Genomic DNA, 21185 nt, shown 5'->3' with positions numbered 1-21185 from the left:
TGCAACCAACATGAAACCAATCTGCAACCAACCTTCAACCAACCTTCAACCAACCTTCAACCAACCTGCAAACAACCTGCAAACTACATGCAATCAACATGCAACCAACCTGCAACAACATCCAACAATATTCAACTGCACGAAAAACCATCAGTCTAAACAAACATCCTTTGTGTGTGTGTGTGTGTGTGTCTGTGTGTGTGTGTCTGTGTGTGTGTGTGTGTGTGTGTGTCTGTGTGTGTGTGTCTGTGTGTGTGTGTGTGACCTGCAGTGCAGCCTCAGCAGCCTCCAGTGCAGGTTTTGCAGCCTCCAGTTTGGACTCTGCTGCAGTTTTATCGGCTTCGATCTCGTCGACGATGAGCTGAGCTTTATCCTTCACCTTCTGCACCTGCTGCTTCACCTGCTCACAGGTAAACAATAATAAACAAACAACACACCGTTTACTAGTTAGTTTTGGCATGTTTTCTTGTGTTTAGATGTGTTTTTCTTGCATTATAGTGTGTTTTTTTTCTTGCTTTGTTGCGCTTTTGTTGCGTTTTTGGTACATGTCGTGTTTTTTTTTGTTTTGATGTATCATAGTATGCTTTTGTTGATGATTTTGTTTTGTTTTGTTGTTTTGAGATTTTTGTTGTGTTTTTGGTACGTGTTGTTGTATGTGTTTTTGTTGTGCTTTAATGTGTTTTGTTGCATTTTTGCTGCGTTTTTGGTACACATCGTTGTGTTTTATGTGTTTTGATATGTTTTGTTGTGTCTTGTTGCGTTTGTGGAATATGTTGTTGAGTTTGTGTGTTTTGTTTTTGTGTGTTTCTTTGTTTTTTGATCTGTTTTGTGGAGTTTTTGTTGTGTTTTTTGTGTTTCTTTGTGTGTTTTACAGTGTTTCTTTATGTTTCTTTGTGTTTCGTTGTGTGTTGTTGTGTTTCGTTGTGTGTTGTTGTGTTTCGTTGTGTGTTGTTGTGTGTTGTTCTGTGTCTCGTTGTGTCGGACCTTCTCAGCAGCCTGAGCCTTGGCCGTGACCTCCCTCAGGACTTCCTCGGCCCTCTGGGAGGCGACGGCGAGCTCCTGCTCCTTCACCAGCAGCTCGTCAGAGAGCTGAGACACTGACTGCTCCGCCTCCATCAGCTTACACAGACCTGCAGGAAACAACAACAACAACAACAACAAACAGCACATTCACCAGCTGCAGTTCACCTCCAGAGGATTTCTGTATCAAGCAATGAATCATTTCTTCAGGAAAAATGATCAAAAAGATCAAAAAACATAATTTATAACCAGAAAAAAGTTATTTTCCAGAAATGAACTGTATTATTAGTTTACAGGGCTTTATAGATTAAATAAACAAAAAACAAATATTAACCATAAAAAGTTGAAATATGTTAATTAATATAATGGGACAATATTTTATTATATTATATATATATTTTTTTTACATTATTATATTCAATTACTCGTGTTGAATGTTAAATTACAGTGAATTCTATGTAAAATACAAAAAAAACTCACTCCGACTCATTCCGACTCACTCCGACTCACTCTGACTCATTCCGGCTCACTCAGACTCACTCAGACTCACTCTGACTCACTCTGACTCACTCTGACTCACTCCGACTCACTCCGGCTCACTCAGACTCACTCTGACTCACTCTGACTCACTCTGACTCACTCTGACTCACTCTGACTCACTCCGACTCACTCCGACTCACTCCGACTCACTCCGACTCACTCCGACTCACTCAGACTCACTCAGACTCACTCTGACTCACTCTGACTCACTCTGACTCACTCTGACTCACTCAGACTCACTCAGACTCACTCTGACTCATTCCGACTCACTCCGACTCACTCCGACTCACTCAGACTCACTCAGACTCACTCTCACTCACTCTCACTCACTCTGACTCATTCAGACTCACTCTGACTCACCCGTCTTCATGCGCTCGGCCAGCGTGCCGACCTCGGCGATCTTGCGTGCGTAGATGATCCGGTAGCTGTCGATGAAGGACAGGTAGGACTTCGGCGTCACAAACGTTTGACGGCGGAAACGTTCAAAATACTCAGAGCACTTCTCCGCCACCAGGTCCTGCAGAGGAAGAAGCAATCAGATTACTCTACTGAACTAGAACTAGAACTAGAATCAGAACCAGAACCAGAACCAGAAATAGAACCCGAACTAGAACTACTACAAGAACCAGAAATAGAACCCAAACTAGAACTAGAACCACAACCAGAACTTGAACCAAAACTTGAACCAGAACTTGAACCAGAACTTGAACCAGAACAGGAACCAGAGCTAGCACTAGAACTTGAACTAGAACTAGAACCAGAACTAGGACCGGAACTAGAACCAGAACCAGAACTAGAACCAGCACTTGAATTAGAAGCAGAAAAAGAACTAGAACCACAACCAGAAATAGAACCCAAACTAGAAATAGAATCAGAACTAGGACCGGAACTAGAACCAGAACCAGAACTAGAAACAGAACTAGAAACAGAACTTAAACCAGAACTAGAAGCAGAATTAGCACTAGAACCAGAACCAGAACTAACACTAGAACCAGAACCACAACTAGAACTAGAACTTAAACCAGAACTAGAACCAGGTTCCTGTAGGTCTAACAGGGGTTAGAGTGAGTTGATACCTGGAAGTTTCCCATCGTGACCACGACGCTCCGCTTCACGTCCTCGGAGCAGCGGAGGTCCTGGTACTGAGACAGGAAGTGATGCGACACGGCCACCAGGGCGTCCCGGGGCCAGCGCTGGAACCAGTCTACCGTGCAGCCCGAGATCAGGCCCGGGAACTGTTGGGGTCAAAGGTCACAGGTCACTGACAGAACACCTGCATGGACTCAGGTCGTTACGGTCGTGCAGTCGTTATATTCTGAATCATGAAGTCCTGAGTGATTTATGGATAATATTCAGGTTCTCGCAGCGTTCTGTGTACAGAACCTTCACTCCTCTGGTTTCCTGTTTACGGCCAGCTCTGGCTGAAGTTCCTTTCAGCTAATTAAATACAGATATTTACTGTTTATTATCTGTAATTTTGAAGAAATTATCTGAAAAATAATTCATGGTTGTTCACTGTTCTACAGAAAGAATCTACTAAATGTCATTTTTTTGGTAATTTTGTGTCATTTTTTAGTAATTTTATGTTTTTTGGGTCATTTTGTGTCTTTTTAGGTAATTTTGTTTCTTTTTTTGGTCATTTTGTATATGTTTTTGGTCGTTTTTACATGCTATAGAGGAGAAAGTGAGCAGAGACTTTTTTTAAATGAACTAAATGTTGGAACAAACTGTGGAAATGCATTGTTCTGCTTCTATGCTGATGACAGCCACCTGTCAATCAAACCACACCTGCTCCATCTCCTGTTTCCACTATTTATTATTGACACACTAACAGCAGATTGTCTTTAGAAGACTTGGAACTAGAGAGCAGAATGTTTTCTGAGCTGATAAATGAGGTGAGAAGTCATCTCAGGTTGTTAGAGATAGAGAGGACCGGACGGTGGCGCCCCCTGCTGGAGGTTTGACACACTGCAGGCTGACGACACTTCCTGTCTGCTCCTGATGTTGGAGCTGCTCTAAAACAACTCACCTTTAACGATCGTGAGCGGAACTTTTCCCCGACGGGCGAGAAGCAGAGCACGACGTGCAGGTTGCTCCGCACTCGCGACAGGAAGAAGTCGTAGAGGTTCTCCGGGGTCGGAGGTCGGCGAGGGTGCTGCCGCTTCATGACGGGAATCAGATCCTGAGTGATGTCATCCAGCTCGTCACGAGCAAACAGGTTGGAAACTTCGCCGCTCGCCAGCACGTTGTTCATGTACTCTGCAGAGGAGGTGGACGTTGTTTTCACACGGGACACAAACACTCAAACAGAACACTTCTGTTCTGTTTAACCCTGATATTGATGACTAAGCAGGTTTTGTCCACACGTGCACAAGTATTTAACAACCGACTACATGCAAACAGTAAAATATTTTAATCCATTTTAATTCGGCTTTAGTTTTTTATGATTAATGTAATTTAAACTGCCTGCTCAAAGACATGTTTGTCTTTTTATTAGTTTACTCCTTTGTTCAATCCATCATTTTTCTGTTAGTTCCATTTTTTTAATCACATTTAAATGTTGTCTTTTATTGTATTTATGATGTAAAATATTACTCTTTTATGTGTGAAACTAATCTGATGAACACTGAAGCTGCAGAGCGACGTACCGAGGAAAGCTTCGTCTTTGATGTCGTTGTCGGTGAAGAGGAAGGTGACGCCTTTCCCCTGCTGACCAGCGATACGATACAGAGTCTTCAGATCCTCCAGCAGGTTACTGCTGCTGTACGACCTGCACACACACACACACACACACACACACACACGCCACAAAGTGGATGTTTGTTTAGGCTGATGTTTTTTCGTGCAGATGGGCAGTTGTTGCATGTTCTTGCATGTTGTTACATGTTGTTTAATGTTATTTGAATGTCATTTGCATGTTGTTTGTATGTTTCTTGCATGTTGGTTGCATGTTGGTTGCATGTTATTACTTGTTCTTACATGTTATTACATGTTATTATATGTTATTACATGTTATAACATGTTGGTTGCATGTTATTACTTGTTCTTACATGTTATTACATGTTATTATATGTTATTACATGTTATAACATGTTGGTTGCATGTTATTTGCATGTTGTTGCATGTTACAAAATGCCCTAGGAAAATTGCCAGGAATTCTTGATAAAACAGACATTTTTTAAAATGTGCATTTCCCCCTGACAGCGATGGAGCTAACCAACCATTATGGTCAATTATTTTGAGAGTGTGTGTGTGTGTGTGTGTGTGTGTGTGTGTGACCTGGTCAGTGTGATCTGGAAGGTCTGGTATCCTGCGATGAACGAGGCCAGCCTGGTCAGACTCTGCTTCCCCGACCCGCCCACGCCGACCAGCAGGGCGTTCCCCTGCGGCGTCCTCAGGACCCGCGAGATCCGCATCAGGTGAGTCATCGCGTCCTGTGATTGGCCCAGACACAGAGGGGCGTTAACCAATAGAAACGCATGGATGACGGATGATGAATAAATGGATGGATGATGGATGATGGATGATGGATGGATGGATGGATGGATGATGGATAGATGGATGGATGTATGGATGATGGATGGATGGATGGATGGATGGATGGATGGATGGATGGATAAATGGATAGATGATGGATGGATAAATTAATGGATAAATGGATGGATGGATGGATGATAGATGGATAAATGGATGGATGGATGGATGGATGGATGGATTATTTGATTGAAATTACCTTGAAGAAGACCAGGTCCATGGCTCCGCCCCTCACCGCCTCGTTGTACTGCAGCTGGAAAACAGAGAGCCGCTCCGCCAGCGCGTCCAGCGACGGGATTGGCTCGTATACCTGTCAATCATATCAGTTTAAACAGGACTGAAACATCAGAGAGATTTCATAAAGAATGATTTAGTCTGCAGGGACAAAAATCCTTCATACAACTTCATTAAAAATCAGATCATAAGCTGAGACCTTCGGAGCTTCCAGCTCGCTGTCTTCAGGTTCGTCTCCCGTCGCCTCCGGAGCTTCACGCAGGAAGTCCACGAAGGGGCTGTCCCACTGAGCGTGCTCTATCAGAGATCTCCCATGATCCTCCACTGTGATCTGAGCGGAGAGGACACAAAAACCAAACCAAAGTTTAGCCAGCTATGACGAAGCTATGATGAGTAGCGATCATCATCTGAAAACTGGAACCTGAAATAATCTGAGATGTTACAGTCATAAATCTGGAATATTAATACGCTCTCTATTTAATTCATAAGGGTTCATATCATTATGATAGGAGTTTATGAAGACCATTCTCATGCTCAGTAATGTCTCATAAGTTGTTGCAGCAAATGCCGAGTTTGTTACACAACTTTGGTGTCAAATGTCAACAAATTTTAAACTTAAGAATTGATAAAAAGTTAAAAACTCCTCCAGTAATCCCACATTCAGACTCTAGAGAGAATAATCCTGCTGTGATCTGGTTTCAGAAACTTTTAGTAGATTTGTGTATTTTGTGTGATCCATCCTCTGTCTGTGGTTGTAAAGTTTCATGAGCCTGTGATTCTCCAAGAGGTCCCAGCAGCTCATTTTATACACGTCAACATAAAGTGGGCATGTCAGTAAAGACTCGTGGGTTATCAACATAAAGTGGGCATGTCAGTAAAGACTCGTGGGTTATCAACATAAAGTGGGCATGTCAGTAAAGACTCGTCACCTTCTCCATGATGCTGCTGAACGTTTCTCTGTCGTTGCCGTCGATGAATCGGTCGGCGATCACTCTGCAGCATTCATGATGGAAGAGAGCCGAGAGGAGCTCAGAGCTCTGACACACCTCAGAGCCCACCGCCAGGACCCCCTACACACACACACACACACACACACACACACACACACACACTGAGAAATATTCCAATATATCATGTTCTCATAATAACCAACTTTATGATTATTTTCACACAGCTCGATCTCTACACTCAATATTAAAATACGCCTGCATTTCGCTGAGTCTCTTTCTTTCTTTGTTAACTGAAAGTCATTCTTAGGGCGATGGCAGCTGCAGCTCGTCGTGGGGCTGCTGGCATCCCATTACACACAAACCCGGAAATCTACCGAACCACGGATAATAAGATCATCGTGGTGGACGAACTTCTAAACTTCCTTGTGATAAAAATGAGACGTTTAAATCACGATGATATCGTCCTACTGGCTACGGGTAACTTCAGCTCCGAGTGGATTGAGGCGTCGAAAAACATTCTCTTTGACGTCTGCCCTCAAACGACTCAGCGCAATGTTGCCCACAAAGGGGCACAGAAGGACGTAAATAACATCAAAACGTGCTTGAAGGTGTTGAATGAATGTGGTGAAAACATCCCTAGATTTGTCTCGCACCACTTGGACAACTTGCCACCGATTACGTTTGATAACATTGATGTCTCTGTGCTATTGGGGCGTTTGGACCAGCTAAGCAACGACATCACTTGAGTGAGGAAAAACGCTAGAAACCCAAAATGTCACCTGTGAGAGCTTACAAGCAATCACCACGTCTATTCACGACCGGGTGTCCGCTTTGGAGCACCCCTATGGATCTACCGACGAGGGCGCTCGCGCTGTGGATGGCAGCGGGAGCCAGGGTGAGCCTCTGGCGGATGGCGTGCGTGGCGAATTGCAGCGCATGGAGACGAACGACGCCAAGGAAGCGACACCGGTGGTTTCCAGCGTATGCGATGGCCCGTCTTCACCATCAAAACCCCGCACTGCTCCGCTGTGGATTGACGTCGTGAGGAATGGGCGCCGCCGGCCGGCTCCTGTGCGTGAGCCGAGCGCACAGCAACAGCCCCAGCAAGTGTCAAACAAACGCCCGAGAAAGAATACCGGCATAGTTGGAACTGGCAGCACGAGCTCCATTCAAGTTATCAACACGAAGAGGGTGAGTGTTTTTGCCACACGCTTTTCCCGGACTCTTTTATCCTGTAAATCTTGACATTTATTGTATTTATGATGTAAATTTCCTTTATTTTTGTCTTTTTTTAAAGTTATATCCTGTTTTAAAAAAAAAAAAAATGATGTAAAAGTTATCTTTTATTTTATCCATTATTTTTCTGTTATTTTGTGTATTTTAACAATCATATTTGTTATTTTTGACTTTTTAAATTAAATTGTATCTAGTTTTTGGTCTATTACTGTATTCATGATATAATTTGAATGTATTTTTAATTTCATCCAGAAATATTAAAAATTAATGAATTATTTTATAATTAAAATTAATAATTGTATTAATTAATACATGTAATTAATAAAATTCATAATGGAGAGTCAGGACATTAAACATTAATTAAGTTGCAGCTTATTTATGCATCCATGAAACAGTTTCAATATTTATTTTCAATACAGAAATAACCAATCTAAAAAACAATATGCATGTTTTTTTTTACTTTTCCTATGTGAATTAAATAACTGGCAGATAAAAAGTATTATTTTTTTTATTTAATTGGGAACTTTAGTACAAAATCTGCAGCTGCACAAAGACTTTTATTTATTTTTTATTCCGGAGGTAAAAGCAGCGTGAACCCTGCAGTAAATATGAAGAATCTCTGCAGAGTCAAACAGAAACAAAGTGAATAAATAATAATAATAATAATAATAATAATAATAATAATAATAATCAGAGAGAGGAAAGAGTTTCTACCTGCCAGATTCTGCTCAGGTCTCTCAGGTTGAAGATGTAGTGAAACTTTGCAGGAGACGGCAACATCTGAGGAACAAACATCTTATTAATTATTAAAAACAAACATTTCGGGAAATGACTTTCTATAAGAAATAGAAATTTAAAAAAAATGTGAAATAAATGTGTAATTTAGAATGAATAAATAAATAAATAAAAGTAGTATAAAAATAGCATTTTGTAAATCAATTGATTACTGCATTATATTGACTAATTTACATATTTATTAAATATATAAATAAGTATTTATTTAATTAATATATGATATTATTATATTTGCATTATTGTTTTTATTTAATTTCATTAAATGATACACAAAAAACACAGATATTTCTGGAAATATTTGCAATGTTGCAATGTTTTTGTCTTATTTATTTTTCAAATAAATAAGTAAATAATACAAAATTTAAAAAATAAATAAATGAATTAATAAATTAGACAAAATAAAATAAATAAATAAATTACACAAAATAAAACTAATAAATAAATTAGACAAAATAAAATAAATAAATCAATTAAACAAAATCAAATAAATGAATCAATAAATTAGACAAAATAAATCAATAAATTAGACAAAATAAAATAAATAAATGAAAATCCACGTAGTTTAATAAATCTGTGATACAAAATGTAAAATATAAAGAAATGCTAATATATAAATGAATTTATACTGAAATTTTGTAAAAAAAAAAATGTTTTAAAAAGATCAAAGAAATACAATTTTTGTAATTTATGTCATTAAAACTGTTTTATGTTGCATTTCTTTTGTGCCTATATTGATATTATTTCTATTAATGTGTTGCCTCGTGTATTCATTGTTTATTTATGTATCTCCTGTATGAATATTGAGTGTGACACCTTGGCCTTGACCGCCTGCCACACCCGCCTGGCGGTGGGGACGAGGGCGGCGGCGAGGCAGCACACGGCGGCGGGGAAGCCTCGCTCCGGGCAGAAGTGTCCCGCCGCCACCGTGCCGAAGATCTTATCGATGGACGAGTTGGACGGCAGCGTGACGTTGAAGACGGAGAACTGACGCTTGAGACGCTGAGGGACGTCGTTCCGCCCGCCGCCAGGGTGGATCATCGCCGCCACCAGCTGGGAACACATTCAGTAACACATTATACATAATTATATTCAGTCATAGAGGTTAATACATCACTGAGGGGAAATTAAATGACATGTGGATATAAATATATAAATTACTCCATATATTCAAATAAATAAACACAAAGTGGGTAAAATTAAATACATAAATAAAGGTAAAATAAATAAATGAGGCTTAATTATCCAAATAAATAATATTATGGCTTATAATAATAATAATAATAATAATAATAATAATAATATAAATGCATATTACTGCCGATAATAATAATAATAATAATAATAATAATAATATAAATGAATATTACTGCCTATAGTAATAATAATAATAACAATAATAATAATAATAATAATGAATATTACTGCCTATAATAATAATAATAGTAATAGTAATAATAATAATGAATATTACTGCATATAATAATAGTATAGTGACCTGGACGTCGACCACGGTGATGAAGTCTCCGGGCCGCTCCAGACTGTAGAAACCTCCCTGCTCCATCAGCTGACGCACGATCTCATTGGTTATCTGAGGGAGACAGGGGGCGGGACAAACGGGGCTCAGTATGTGATTGGTCGCTGAGAGTTTTATCTGCGTAATTATTTATTAAAACGGAGATTCAAACTCTTCTTTTATTTCATAGATACTTTTAGAATATTTTATATTGATTTATGATATTTTTTTCTCTTATGAAGCTCCTTTTTTATAATTTGTAAAACGACCAATCAGAGAGCCCCAGCGACCAATCAAAAAGCCCCAGCAACCAATCAGAAATTCCCAGCGACCAATCAGAGAGCCCCAGCCCACCAATCAGAGAGCCCCAGCAACCAACCAGAAAGCCCCAGCAACCAACCAGAAAGCCCCAGCGACCAATCAGAGAGCCCCAGCCCACCAATCAGAGAGCCCCAGCAACCAACCAGAAAGCCCCAGCAACCAACCAGAAAGCCCCAGCGACCAATCAGAGCCCCAGCAACCAATCAGAGAGCCCCAGCCCACCAATCAGAGAGCCCCAGTAACCAATCAGAAAGCCCCAGTAACCAATCAGAAAGCCCTAGCAACCAATCAGAAAGCCCCAGCAACCAATCAGAAAGCCCCAGCAACTAATCAGAAAGCCCCAGCCCACCAATCAGAGAGCCCCAGCGACCAATCAGAGAGCCCCAGCGACCAATCAGAGCCCCAGCAACCAATCAGAAAGCCCCAGCAACCAATCAGAGCCCCAGCAACCAATCAGAGAGCCCCAGTGACCAATCAGAGAGCCCGAGCCGACCTGGTCGCCCCACTCGTTGATGACGGGCATGTTGATGTCGTCGATGAAGACGGTCATGCTGCGGCCGGCCGGCGGCCCGTACGTGGCGCCCATCCTCTTGTCGATGTAGCTCTCGATGGTCCTCTGGAACATGGCGGGCAGCGTGGCCGACGAGAAGTTCATCGTCTTACTGAGGTGCAGCTCCGGGTCGAGGCGAGCCAACGAGCCCTGCAGGGGGAGCCAGAGAGACGACTGAACAACAACACGCCCACAAACACGTCAACAACAACACCAACAACAACAACTCTGCTGATAATGCCTGTTTTTAGATTCATCTGTTAACCCTCTATGGTTCGGTGTTGCCCCATTTTTGATCTGTCAGATTTCTACAATGCATGTTTTTGAGTGATGCGATACTTTAAAAAGAGGGAAGAGTCTAGGGAACCAATAGCAATGCTTTAATTTGTCACATGACCTCCAGGAGGCCATATTGAAACACCATTTGCAGACTTTTCCAAAGGAAACAGATTTGCGATTTTACGCCACAAAAATCACTCAAAACGTCAAAACATAATTTCCTGGAACTTTTCCATCTGGAAAAAATATATTCCTACTAATAGGAGAGTTAACCTTCATTTCTGATAGTTTTATACACTTAGACTGTTCAAGACATTCATTCATTCAAAAAAAAGACACAAATTGACAAAAAGACACAAATTGACAAAAAAACACACAAGATTAACAACAAAAGATGTTAAATAACCAAAAAAACAAAACAAAAAAACACGAAGACCAAAAAAGACATACACTGACCATGAAAGACACAAATTGACCAAAATAAGACGTAAAATGACCAAAAAAGATACAAAATGACCAAAAGACGTAAAATAACCAAAAAAGACACAAAATGACCAAAAAAAGACACAAATGACCAAAAAAGACATATAATGACCAATAAAAAGACACAAAATTAACAAAAAAGATGTTCAGACAAGAAACCGGTTAAAAAAAGTTCCTTTTATAATGATTTTAAATGTAAAATGTTATGAATTGTTCCCTGTTGAAGCTACTGAATCTTTCACACATGTTTATTAAATAAATTATGTTAAAATTAATATTAAAAGCCTTCTTTTTCACTTGTGCACCGTTATGGTACAATGTTGGGCAACAAACCCCAAAAACTTGAATGTTTTGAAGTAGCAGCGTGCCATAAAACGTTGACTTTCCACCATGACGGGGTTTAATATGTCCAAGAAGAAGAAGAAGAAGAAGAAGAAGAAGAAGAAGAAGAGGAAGAAGAAGAAGAAGCAGCAGGGCGGAGACGTGAGTGGTGGTTGTGGACTCACTTTGATCATGACGGTCTTGGCGGTGCCCTGCTCTCCGATCAGCAGCACCGCCTTCTTCTGCTTCAGCAGCGTCTGCATCAGGAAGTCCGTCCGCACGTTGTCCACGTTGGGAACCAGGATGGACGAGTAGTCCGGGACGTGGTCTTTGGGGTAGACGTACTCTGGGACCTGGACACCAACAGACGGAGACAGAAAAGGGTTTTTATCAACGATCAGAGCTCCATCTGACCCTCATCAGCCACCGTCCTGTTATATTTAACCCTTTGATGCACAACATGGATCTAAAGTGACCCCACTGAGTTTTTATGTTCTATATCTTTGCAATAAATTAATTTCATCATTCAGTATTCCAGGTTTTACTCAAATAACTTGTGATCTTTTGATCATCATACGTCCTAATTTTTTGTTTTCATTTCTTACTTTTTGAATAAAAACCCTTTTTTTATCACTACTCTTCTAACGCACAAGGTGATTTTAGACCCATGTTGTGCATTAGAAGGTGTTTATATGTAGTCATTAATTCACCAATTCACCAATTTAATGAAAATTTAATGACCTGATTATTATGTTTTTCATTTTGACTTACTGAATCAACATTTTGAACACAAAAAAATACAAAAAACACACATAAAAACACACAAAGGAGGAGAGAACAGGAGAGGCTGTTTACACAGAGCTGAGAGGAGAGGACAGGAGAGGCTGTTTACACAGAGAGGAGAGGAGAGGACAGGAGAGGCTGTTTACACAGAGCAGAGGGGAGAGGACAGGAGAGGCTGTTTACACAGAGCAGAGAGGAGAGGACAGGAGAGGCTGTTTACACAGAGCAGAGAGGAGAGGACAGGAGAGGCTGTTTACACAGAGCTGAGAGGAGAGGACAGGAGAGGCTGTTTACACAGAGCTGAGAGGAGAGGACAGGAGAGGCTGTTTACACAGAGCAGAGAGGAGAGGACAGGAGAGGCTGTTTACACAGAGCTGAGAGGAGAGGACAGGAGAGGCTGTTTACACAGAGCTGAGAGGAGAGGACAGGAGAGGCTGTTTACACAGAGCAGAGAGGAGAGGACAGGAGAGGCTGTTTACACAGAGCAGAGAGGAGAGGACAGGAGAGGCTGGAAACATGACAATACTTCAATATTTGGAGAAAACTATTAATGGTCATTTTACGTCTTTTTTGGTAATTTTGTGAGTTTTTTTTAAACAATTGTGGGTAATTTTTCAGGAAATTTCAACTCTTTTTTCTGGTTTCTGTCATTTTAACTGTGTTATTGTGCAGAAAGACTATTGAGGTGCAGGATGTATAGATTATAGATTATATATTATGGATGATATATTGATAGGAGGAGAATGTGAGGGAGCAGACCCTGTGGGACCAGTGCTCCCAGTGTCCCTCCTCGCTGACGGTGAACTCAAAGATGGTTTCCTGGTGGTGAGTGAGCGGCAGGTCCAGAGACGAGCTGTGACCCTTCACACACAAACACACAACAAGATACAGTCAACAACTAAAGTAAATAACTCAACACATACATTTATGACCGTTCAATGTATAAACATGAGACATTAATTCATTTATAAATTGTGACATGAATTCATGTCTGGTTATTTTATTCACATTTTTATAAATTCCTTAAAAAATAATTTGCTTCACTATTTTAATTTTATTTATTTTTATTATTTTTTTACTATTTACCTTTCCATTTATATAATTTGTTACTTTTTTATATAATTTTAACTTATTTTTAAATGTTTTATTTTTTAAATACATGTTTTGATTCATGTATTTTATCTTTAGATTATTTTTTTCTAAAAGAATACTTTGGGTAGATTTTAAAACATTAATTTACAAATCAAGTTAAATATTTATTTTTTATCAATTTAATTGTTTTTATTTTTATTTCATTTATATGATCTTGTATGTATTTTAAATGTGTTTTTTTTTTTTTTTTTAAATATGTATGTTAATGTATTTTATCCACAGATTCATGTCTACATTGACTTTTAATGTTATTTTTGGTCCATTAAATATCATATGAATTTACAAAACATTTTTAATTTCATTTTATTAGTTACATTTTTTTTAAACCCATTTCATTTATATCATTTTATATTTATTTTAAATGTGTGTATTAAATGGTTTAATTTTAAAATACATCTGTTAATGTATATTATCTATAGATTCATGTCTATATTTACATTTAATGTTATTTCTGATCCATTTAATAACATGCAGTTATTCATGAAGTTACTTATTCATTTTAGTTCTTAAAAAATGAATGAATGAATTAAATTTATATTATCTAATTTTCATTTTGTAAAAAAAAGCATATTTATGTATTTTATCTCCAGATCCATTTCTAAATTTATTTTCAATATTATTTTTAGTACTTTTAATAACATCCATTAATTAATTAATTAATTAATTAATTAATTTCAATGGATTAAAAATTATTTTTTTTCATTTATGTCCAAAATTTGTTTTGTTTCTTATTAATTTTAAATGTATTTATTTTATAGACATTGAATGTACTGAAGTAGCAGAATACAATAAAAATACTTTTGACATAACAAAGTTAGGGGAAAAAAACATTTTAAAAAATCTAAGAAAGACACACACACACACACACACACACACACACACACACACACACACACACACCTTGAGGAAGGCCTCCATCTTGGCTCTGTCGTCCAGCTCCAGCACGGCCCCCAGGGACCACATCAGGGCGAAGACGAAGAGCCGGTCCAGGGCCCCGGGGCCCCTCTCCTCCGCCGGCAGCAGACCCTGAACACACAGAGCAGAGGAACAGCTGACCCCTGACCCCTGACCCCCGACCCCTGACCCCTGACCCCTGACCCCTGACAGTGTGAGCGGTGTGTACCTGCAGCAGGTCGATGGTCTGTCTGATGTACATACACTCCAACACCTGCATCTTAGGAGACACCGCCGTGAAGACAAAGTCCAGCACGTCCTGCAGGAGCAACACAAACACATTCAGGACCACGTTCACTTTTTTTTCTAGATCTGGATTCTCAAGCTTCATTTAGAGCAGGGGTTTCAAACTCAAACTACCTGGGGGCCGCCAGAGGCAAAATGACCAAAAAAAGACAATAAATGATTAAAACCCCACTAAATTACTAAAAAAACAAACACAAAATGACCCAAAAAGAAACATAATTACCAATAAATACCCCAAATTACTAAAAAAAAGACACAAAATTACTAAAAAAAGACACAACATTGTTTAAAAAAAGACACAAAATGACCAAAAAGACACAAAATGTCCTTTTATGGTCATTTTGTGCCTTTTTTATTGGTGATTTTGTGTCATTTATTTAGTAATTTTGTCTTTTTTTTCGTAATTTTGTGCCTTTCTTGGTAATTTTGTGTCTTTTTTGGTCATTTTGTGTCTTTTTTTGGTAATTTTGGGTATTTATTGGTAATTATGTTTCTTTTTTGGTCATTTTACATATTTTTTTGTGGTAATTATATGTCCTTTTTGCCAATTTCGTGTCTTTTTTATTTGTGATTTTTTGTCTTTTTTTTCGTAATTTTGTCCTTTTTTTGGTAATTTTGTGCCTTACTTGGCAATTCTGGTCTTTTTTGGTCATTTTGTGAGGGTTTTTCTTCAATATGTACAATATGTGGAGCACTTTTTTTTTTTACAACATTCAGGACACTTGTAAAAGTGTTTATATATACATTCTGTTTTATTCCAATTTTTAAATAATCATTTATCAGAGAAATTGAACTTTTCTTCTGGTTTCTGTCATTCTAACTGTGTTATTCTGCACTAAGACTGTTCTAGTTGTTGTGGTTGTTGTGATCAGACCTGCAGGACTTTTTCTAGTCTCTACATGTTGCAGTGACGGCTCTGTATCTGCTGTGAGGCGTGCTGACCTGGTAGCAGCAGGTGAAGCAGCGCTGCAGGGCAGCGGCGTGCGGCGGTGGCAGCGTCAGTAACCAGGCCTGCAGCACGGCGCTCCAGCCCAGCACCGACGAGCTCATGAACACCATCCCGTTCCTGGACACGGTGGCCGGGGACGCGTTGTCGATGTTGTGAGGCTCGAAGACGATCTGGAAGAGAGAAACCTGCAGAATCAGCAACATTTACATCTCAGGAATGAATGGAGTGAATACGAGAAACAGAGTGAATAATTTACATTTCTTTCTGCTCTATCTTTGTTGATGAAAAAATAAATAATGGCGGTTATTAAGACATAAATATTAATTTATGTCACAAACCGACATTTAATTAGTGCTGCATTAAATGTTAAGAAAATTTAAATAACACACACACACCTTTTTTTTTTTGTTTAATAGAGAGTCAGAACATGATGCAGAAAAACGTTGCAGAAGCAGAATTGAGCATTTTAGTCTCAAAGTAGAGATGCTAGAGGGCTAGTCCGGCTATGGAAACATCAATTTCTGTCACTCTACATACGTCAGCTGGTATAACTGATCATTCTGTCTTTTTTAGGTGTATTTTAATTTAACATCTTTTTTTGTATAATTCTGTGTCTTTTTTGATAATTTTCACAAACTTTTGGGCAATTTTGTGTCTTTTTTCACCTCTTTTTTTTGTAATTTTATGACTTTTTTTTGGTTTAATAGAGAGTCGGAACATGCTGCAGAAAAGCGTTGCAGAGGCAACTGAGCATTTTAGTCTCAAAGTAGAGATGGGCTAGTCCGGCTATGTAAACATCAATTTCTGTTGCTCTACTACGTCATCTGGTATAACTGATCTGATTGGCTAAGAGCTACCTACAGACGCTGATGATAGACATTCATAGCGGCCAATAAACGGCTCTGGAGGATCCTAAGCCCCGCCTCCTCTACGGAGAAATGATCCGGTGTTCTCCAGACTAGATCTCTATATGAGTGATCTAGTGTGGCGTTAGCCGGGTTAGAGCACCGCGGCGCCGTGATGTCACCTTGCAGCAGGGCGCCATGGGGATCCGGTCTCCGTTCGCCAGCGTCAGAGTTTTGTTGTCGTCCAGAACCGAGTTCAGGTTCTCGATCCAGATGGCGTCAACAGGACCGTCGAGAACAATCCAGATGTGTTCCCCCTGATACACACACACACACACACACACACACACACACACACAGACACACATACACAGACACACACACACACACAGACACACACACACACACACACACAGACACACACACACATACACACACACACACACACACAGACACACACACACACACACACACACACACAGACACACACACACACACACACACACACAGACACACACAGACACACACACACACACACACACACACAGACACACACAGACACACACACACACACACACAGAGACACACACAGAGACACACACACACACACACACACACACACACACACACACACACAGACACAGACACACACACACACACAGACACACACACACACACACACACAGACACACACACACATACACACACACACACACACACAGACACACACACACACACACACACACACACAGACACACACACACACACACACACACACACACACAGACACACACAGACACACACACACACACACACACACAGACACACACAGACACACACACACACACACACACACACACATTTAAATTTCAGTAAAGAATAAAAACCTTTAGTTATTCCACCCCTGCTGTGAGGTTTTTATTTATTTGTTGACGTGTTTCCTCTCAGTAATGGAGTGAGTCTCCAGCAGACCTTCTTGCTCTTCAGAGTCTTCCTCCACAGGGTGGAGAAGATGCCGTCGGTCCAGTCGTTGGTGGTGACGTCCAGCGAGCCGAACATCTGAGCCGCCGTGATGGCTTTAGGGTTCATCCTCATCTCTCGGTGCGGAGCGCCGCACTCTGACATGGACCGCATCAGAGTCTGGATACAGGAGGTCTTACCGGCACCACTGGGCCCCAACGCCATCATACCTGTTTACACAGAGCAGAGGGGAGAGGACAGGAGAGGCCCAAAAACAGACGTAAATAGAACAAAAAGCATCAAAATGAACAAAAAAGATGAAAAAAGAATGACCAAAAAAAAGACACAAAATTACTATAAAAATATAGAAAACTACCAAAAGATTAAAAATGACCAAAAAAAGTAATTAAAAGTGCAAAACGACACAACTTGACCAAAAAATTTCACAAAATGGCAAAAAAGACACAAAATGACCATAAAAAGATTCAACTAAAAAGGACACAAAACGACCTAAAGATACAAAATAACAAAAAAGACATAAAATGACAAAAATGCAATAAAATGAACAAAAAAAATGTAAAAAAATCCCCCAAAAAGGTATAAAATGACCAAAAAAAAGTACCCTTTTTTTTTTTTTAAAGGTCAAAAACACACAAAATATTAAAATAAATTACCAACACATATTTAAAAAATTACACAAATTAAAAATGACCAAAATACTAAAAATTACCCAAAAAGATTTTTTTAAAATGGCCAAAAAAAAAGTCATAAAAGAGCAACAAAAGACAGAAAACTCTCCTGTTTACACAGAGCAGAGAGGAGAGGAAAGGAGAGGCTGTTTACACAGAGCAGAGAGGAGAGGACAGGAGAGGCTGTTTACACAGAGCAGAGAGGAGAGGACAGGAGAGGCTGTTTACACAGAGCAGAGAGGAGAGGACAGGAGAGGCTGTTTACACAGAGCAGAGAGGAGAGGACAGGAGAGGCTGTTTACACAGAGCAGAGAGGAGAGGACAGGAGAGGCTGTTTACACAGAGCAGAGAGGAGAGGACAGGAGAGGCTGTTTACACAGAGCAGAGAGGAGAGGACAGGAGAGGCTGTTTACACAGAGCAGAGAGGAGAGGACAGGAGAGGCTGTTTACACAGAGCAGAGAGGAGAGGACAGGAAAGGCTGAACATTTGAACCTTTTTTTTAAAATGTCGTTTTGTAATTTTGTCTCTTTTTTCCATATTTTTGGTAATTTATTTTCTTTTTTTTGGTAATTTTGTGTCTATTTTTACAACATAAGCCGTTATGACTTTGTTAGTTTGTCCCCGGCTGCAATGATGGTGATGACCAATCAGAGAAGACCAGGCTTTTTTGTTTGAAGGAGAAGTTTTTAAAGAGACAGACGGCAGCAGGAAAACCATGTCAAACAGTATAAATGTGAGCATTAGATGTTTGAGGCCTGTAGAACCTGATAATGTAATAAATTCCCGATAATGTAATAAAAATCTGCACTTGAGTCCATTGAAAATGTAATAAAACCTGATAATGTAATAACTTCCCGATAATGTAATAAAGTGCATTTCTCAATAATGTAATACACTTTTTACCAATAATGTAATAAAGTATAACATTAATGGAAGGTTTTTGATCAAATCAAAGATGGCGGAAAATCCAATATGGCCGAAAAACCCCATTGAGGATGCATTGAGCCCGGATTGGCCCAAGGGTTCCAGTGATACCTCGTTTGTGAAAAACGGATGAACGGGTCAAAAGTTACTAAACATTCAACTTTGACCTGTTGGTGGCGCTAGAGCTCTGGAGCTAGAGTTGATGCACAGTATCACCACTTGAACCCAAGTAATGGCTGGTCTGCTGTTAAATTTTTACAATATTGGGGAATTATTACATTATCAGGACTTGCGAAATGAAGGCTACCATGATAATGTAATAACCTCCCATTAATGTTATACTTTATTACATTATTGGTAAAAAAAAAAAAAGTGCATTACATTATTGGGAAATGCACTTTATTACATTATCGGGATTTTATTACATTATCAGGTTTTATTACATTTTCAATGGACTCAAGTGCAGATTTTTATTAAATTATCGGGGTTATTACATTATCGGGAATTTATTACATTATCGGGAAGTTATTACATTATCAGATTTTATTACATTTTCAATGGACTCAAGTGCAGATTTTTACTAAATTATCGGGGTTATTACATTATCGGGAATTTATTACATTATCAGGAAGTTATTACATTATCAGGAAGTTATTACATTATCAGATTTTATTACATTTTCAATGGACTCAAGTGCAGATTTTTATTACATTATCGGGGTTATTACATTATCGGGAATTTATTACATTATCAGATTTTATTACATTTTCAATCGACTCAAGTGCAGATTTTTATTAAATTATCGGGGTTATTACATTATCGGGAATTTATTACATTATCGGGAATTTACTACATTATCGGGAATTTATTACAGGATCGGGTTCTACAGGGCTGTTGGTGGTTCTCTGCTGGTTGTTGGTACCGTGTCGGACTCTCTGCGTCTCATAGAGCTGGACCAGTTTGAGGATCCAGGGCTGGTGGGGGATCAGACCGGCCTGCTGGGCCTGACTGCAGATGGAGGCCTCCAGGTCTGGGTAGCCGGCTTTATCCAGAACTACACAGGAGGAACATTTACACACACACACAAGGTCTCTAAAACATGGAAATAATCATAGAATGGTCATCATGTGATTCACTTTGAGGCTTTAATCCTCTTTAGTTAGTGACATCATTACTTCTTCATGACGTCACGACATAAAAAACGAGGCGACGTCGTAACTTTCCCTCTGTTCTGCCTTAAAACTGCAGGTTTTGTTTCATGATGAGAAGCAAAGTAAAACAGAGAAAAAGTCTAATATATTTAGCATTAAAATATAGATTGTATGTTATATTTGCAACCTGTAAACACATTTGTAACATTTAAAACTCAGTGAGCGTTATTTATTGTTTCCAAAGGGGAAAAAAAAACATTATTTTTTTAGAATCAGATTTTAATGTTTGTTGTTTTTTTGGTTTCTTTTGGGTTCTAAATGTTGATCCAGTGAGTCAAAGTGAAAAAATAATTATCAGGTTACATTAATGAGATTGTGCAAATAAAATTAAAGTATGATAGTGATGTTAAATATGTTAAATATGCATTTTACACATTTTTTTCCAAGTGGCAGAATGAAAAGTATCTAAAAAATGATGCAAAGGGTTAATATTAATGTAGCCACTTCAGAGTTAAACTCACATATTTACCTGCAAACATTCAGGTGAAATAAAATAAATAAAAATGTAGATTAATAAATTAAATTAATTATAAATAATATTTAGAATAAAAACAAGCATCAAATAAGTTTAAATGTGACATAAATTGATTAATAATAAGATAAAATAAAATAATAAATAGAAGGGAAAAATGACAACGGACAGTAAATAAATAGGGGAATTAATATAGAGATAAATAAATATAAAAGATGATTTA

The 21185-nt window shown here is 39.0% G+C and overlaps 1 protein-coding gene across 1 annotated transcript in view; it reads right to left on the bottom strand.

Annotated features, from left to right (window-relative positions):
* dnah5l (dynein, axonemal, heavy chain 5 like) overlaps positions 1 to 21185 on the bottom strand; it is a 99047-nt gene that overhangs the window by 28953 nt on the left and 48909 nt on the right. Inside the window, exons 51-72 of the mRNA XM_059326795.1 lie at positions 20202 to 20333; positions 17678 to 17895; positions 16888 to 17022; positions 15854 to 16030; positions 14835 to 14924; positions 14612 to 14737; positions 13319 to 13420; positions 11962 to 12129; positions 10637 to 10843; positions 9805 to 9897; positions 9123 to 9359; positions 8229 to 8294; positions 6258 to 6398; positions 5528 to 5659; positions 5294 to 5404; positions 4840 to 4994; positions 4209 to 4330; positions 3590 to 3819; positions 2637 to 2795; positions 1921 to 2077; positions 985 to 1130; positions 266 to 400 (exon numbers count right to left, since the gene is read on the bottom strand). Coding sequence (XP_059182778.1) covers positions 266 to 400; positions 985 to 1130; positions 1921 to 2077; positions 2637 to 2795; positions 3590 to 3819; positions 4209 to 4330; positions 4840 to 4994; positions 5294 to 5404; positions 5528 to 5659; positions 6258 to 6398; positions 8229 to 8294; positions 9123 to 9359; positions 9805 to 9897; positions 10637 to 10843; positions 11962 to 12129; positions 13319 to 13420; positions 14612 to 14737; positions 14835 to 14924; positions 15854 to 16030; positions 16888 to 17022; positions 17678 to 17895; positions 20202 to 20333 — 3239 coding nt within the window. The remainder of the gene's footprint in view (positions 1 to 265; positions 401 to 984; positions 1131 to 1920; positions 2078 to 2636; positions 2796 to 3589; positions 3820 to 4208; positions 4331 to 4839; positions 4995 to 5293; positions 5405 to 5527; positions 5660 to 6257; positions 6399 to 8228; positions 8295 to 9122; positions 9360 to 9804; positions 9898 to 10636; positions 10844 to 11961; positions 12130 to 13318; positions 13421 to 14611; positions 14738 to 14834; positions 14925 to 15853; positions 16031 to 16887; positions 17023 to 17677; positions 17896 to 20201; positions 20334 to 21185) is intronic.

This window comes from Centropristis striata, chromosome 23 (genome assembly GCF_030273125.1).
Source record: "Centropristis striata isolate RG_2023a ecotype Rhode Island chromosome 23, C.striata_1.0, whole genome shotgun sequence".
NCBI classification, from domain to species: Eukaryota; Metazoa; Chordata; class Actinopteri; order Perciformes; family Serranidae; genus Centropristis; species Centropristis striata.
The sequence above is the reverse complement of the archived record's forward strand: the minus strand, read 5'-3'. Positions and strand labels throughout refer to the sequence as shown.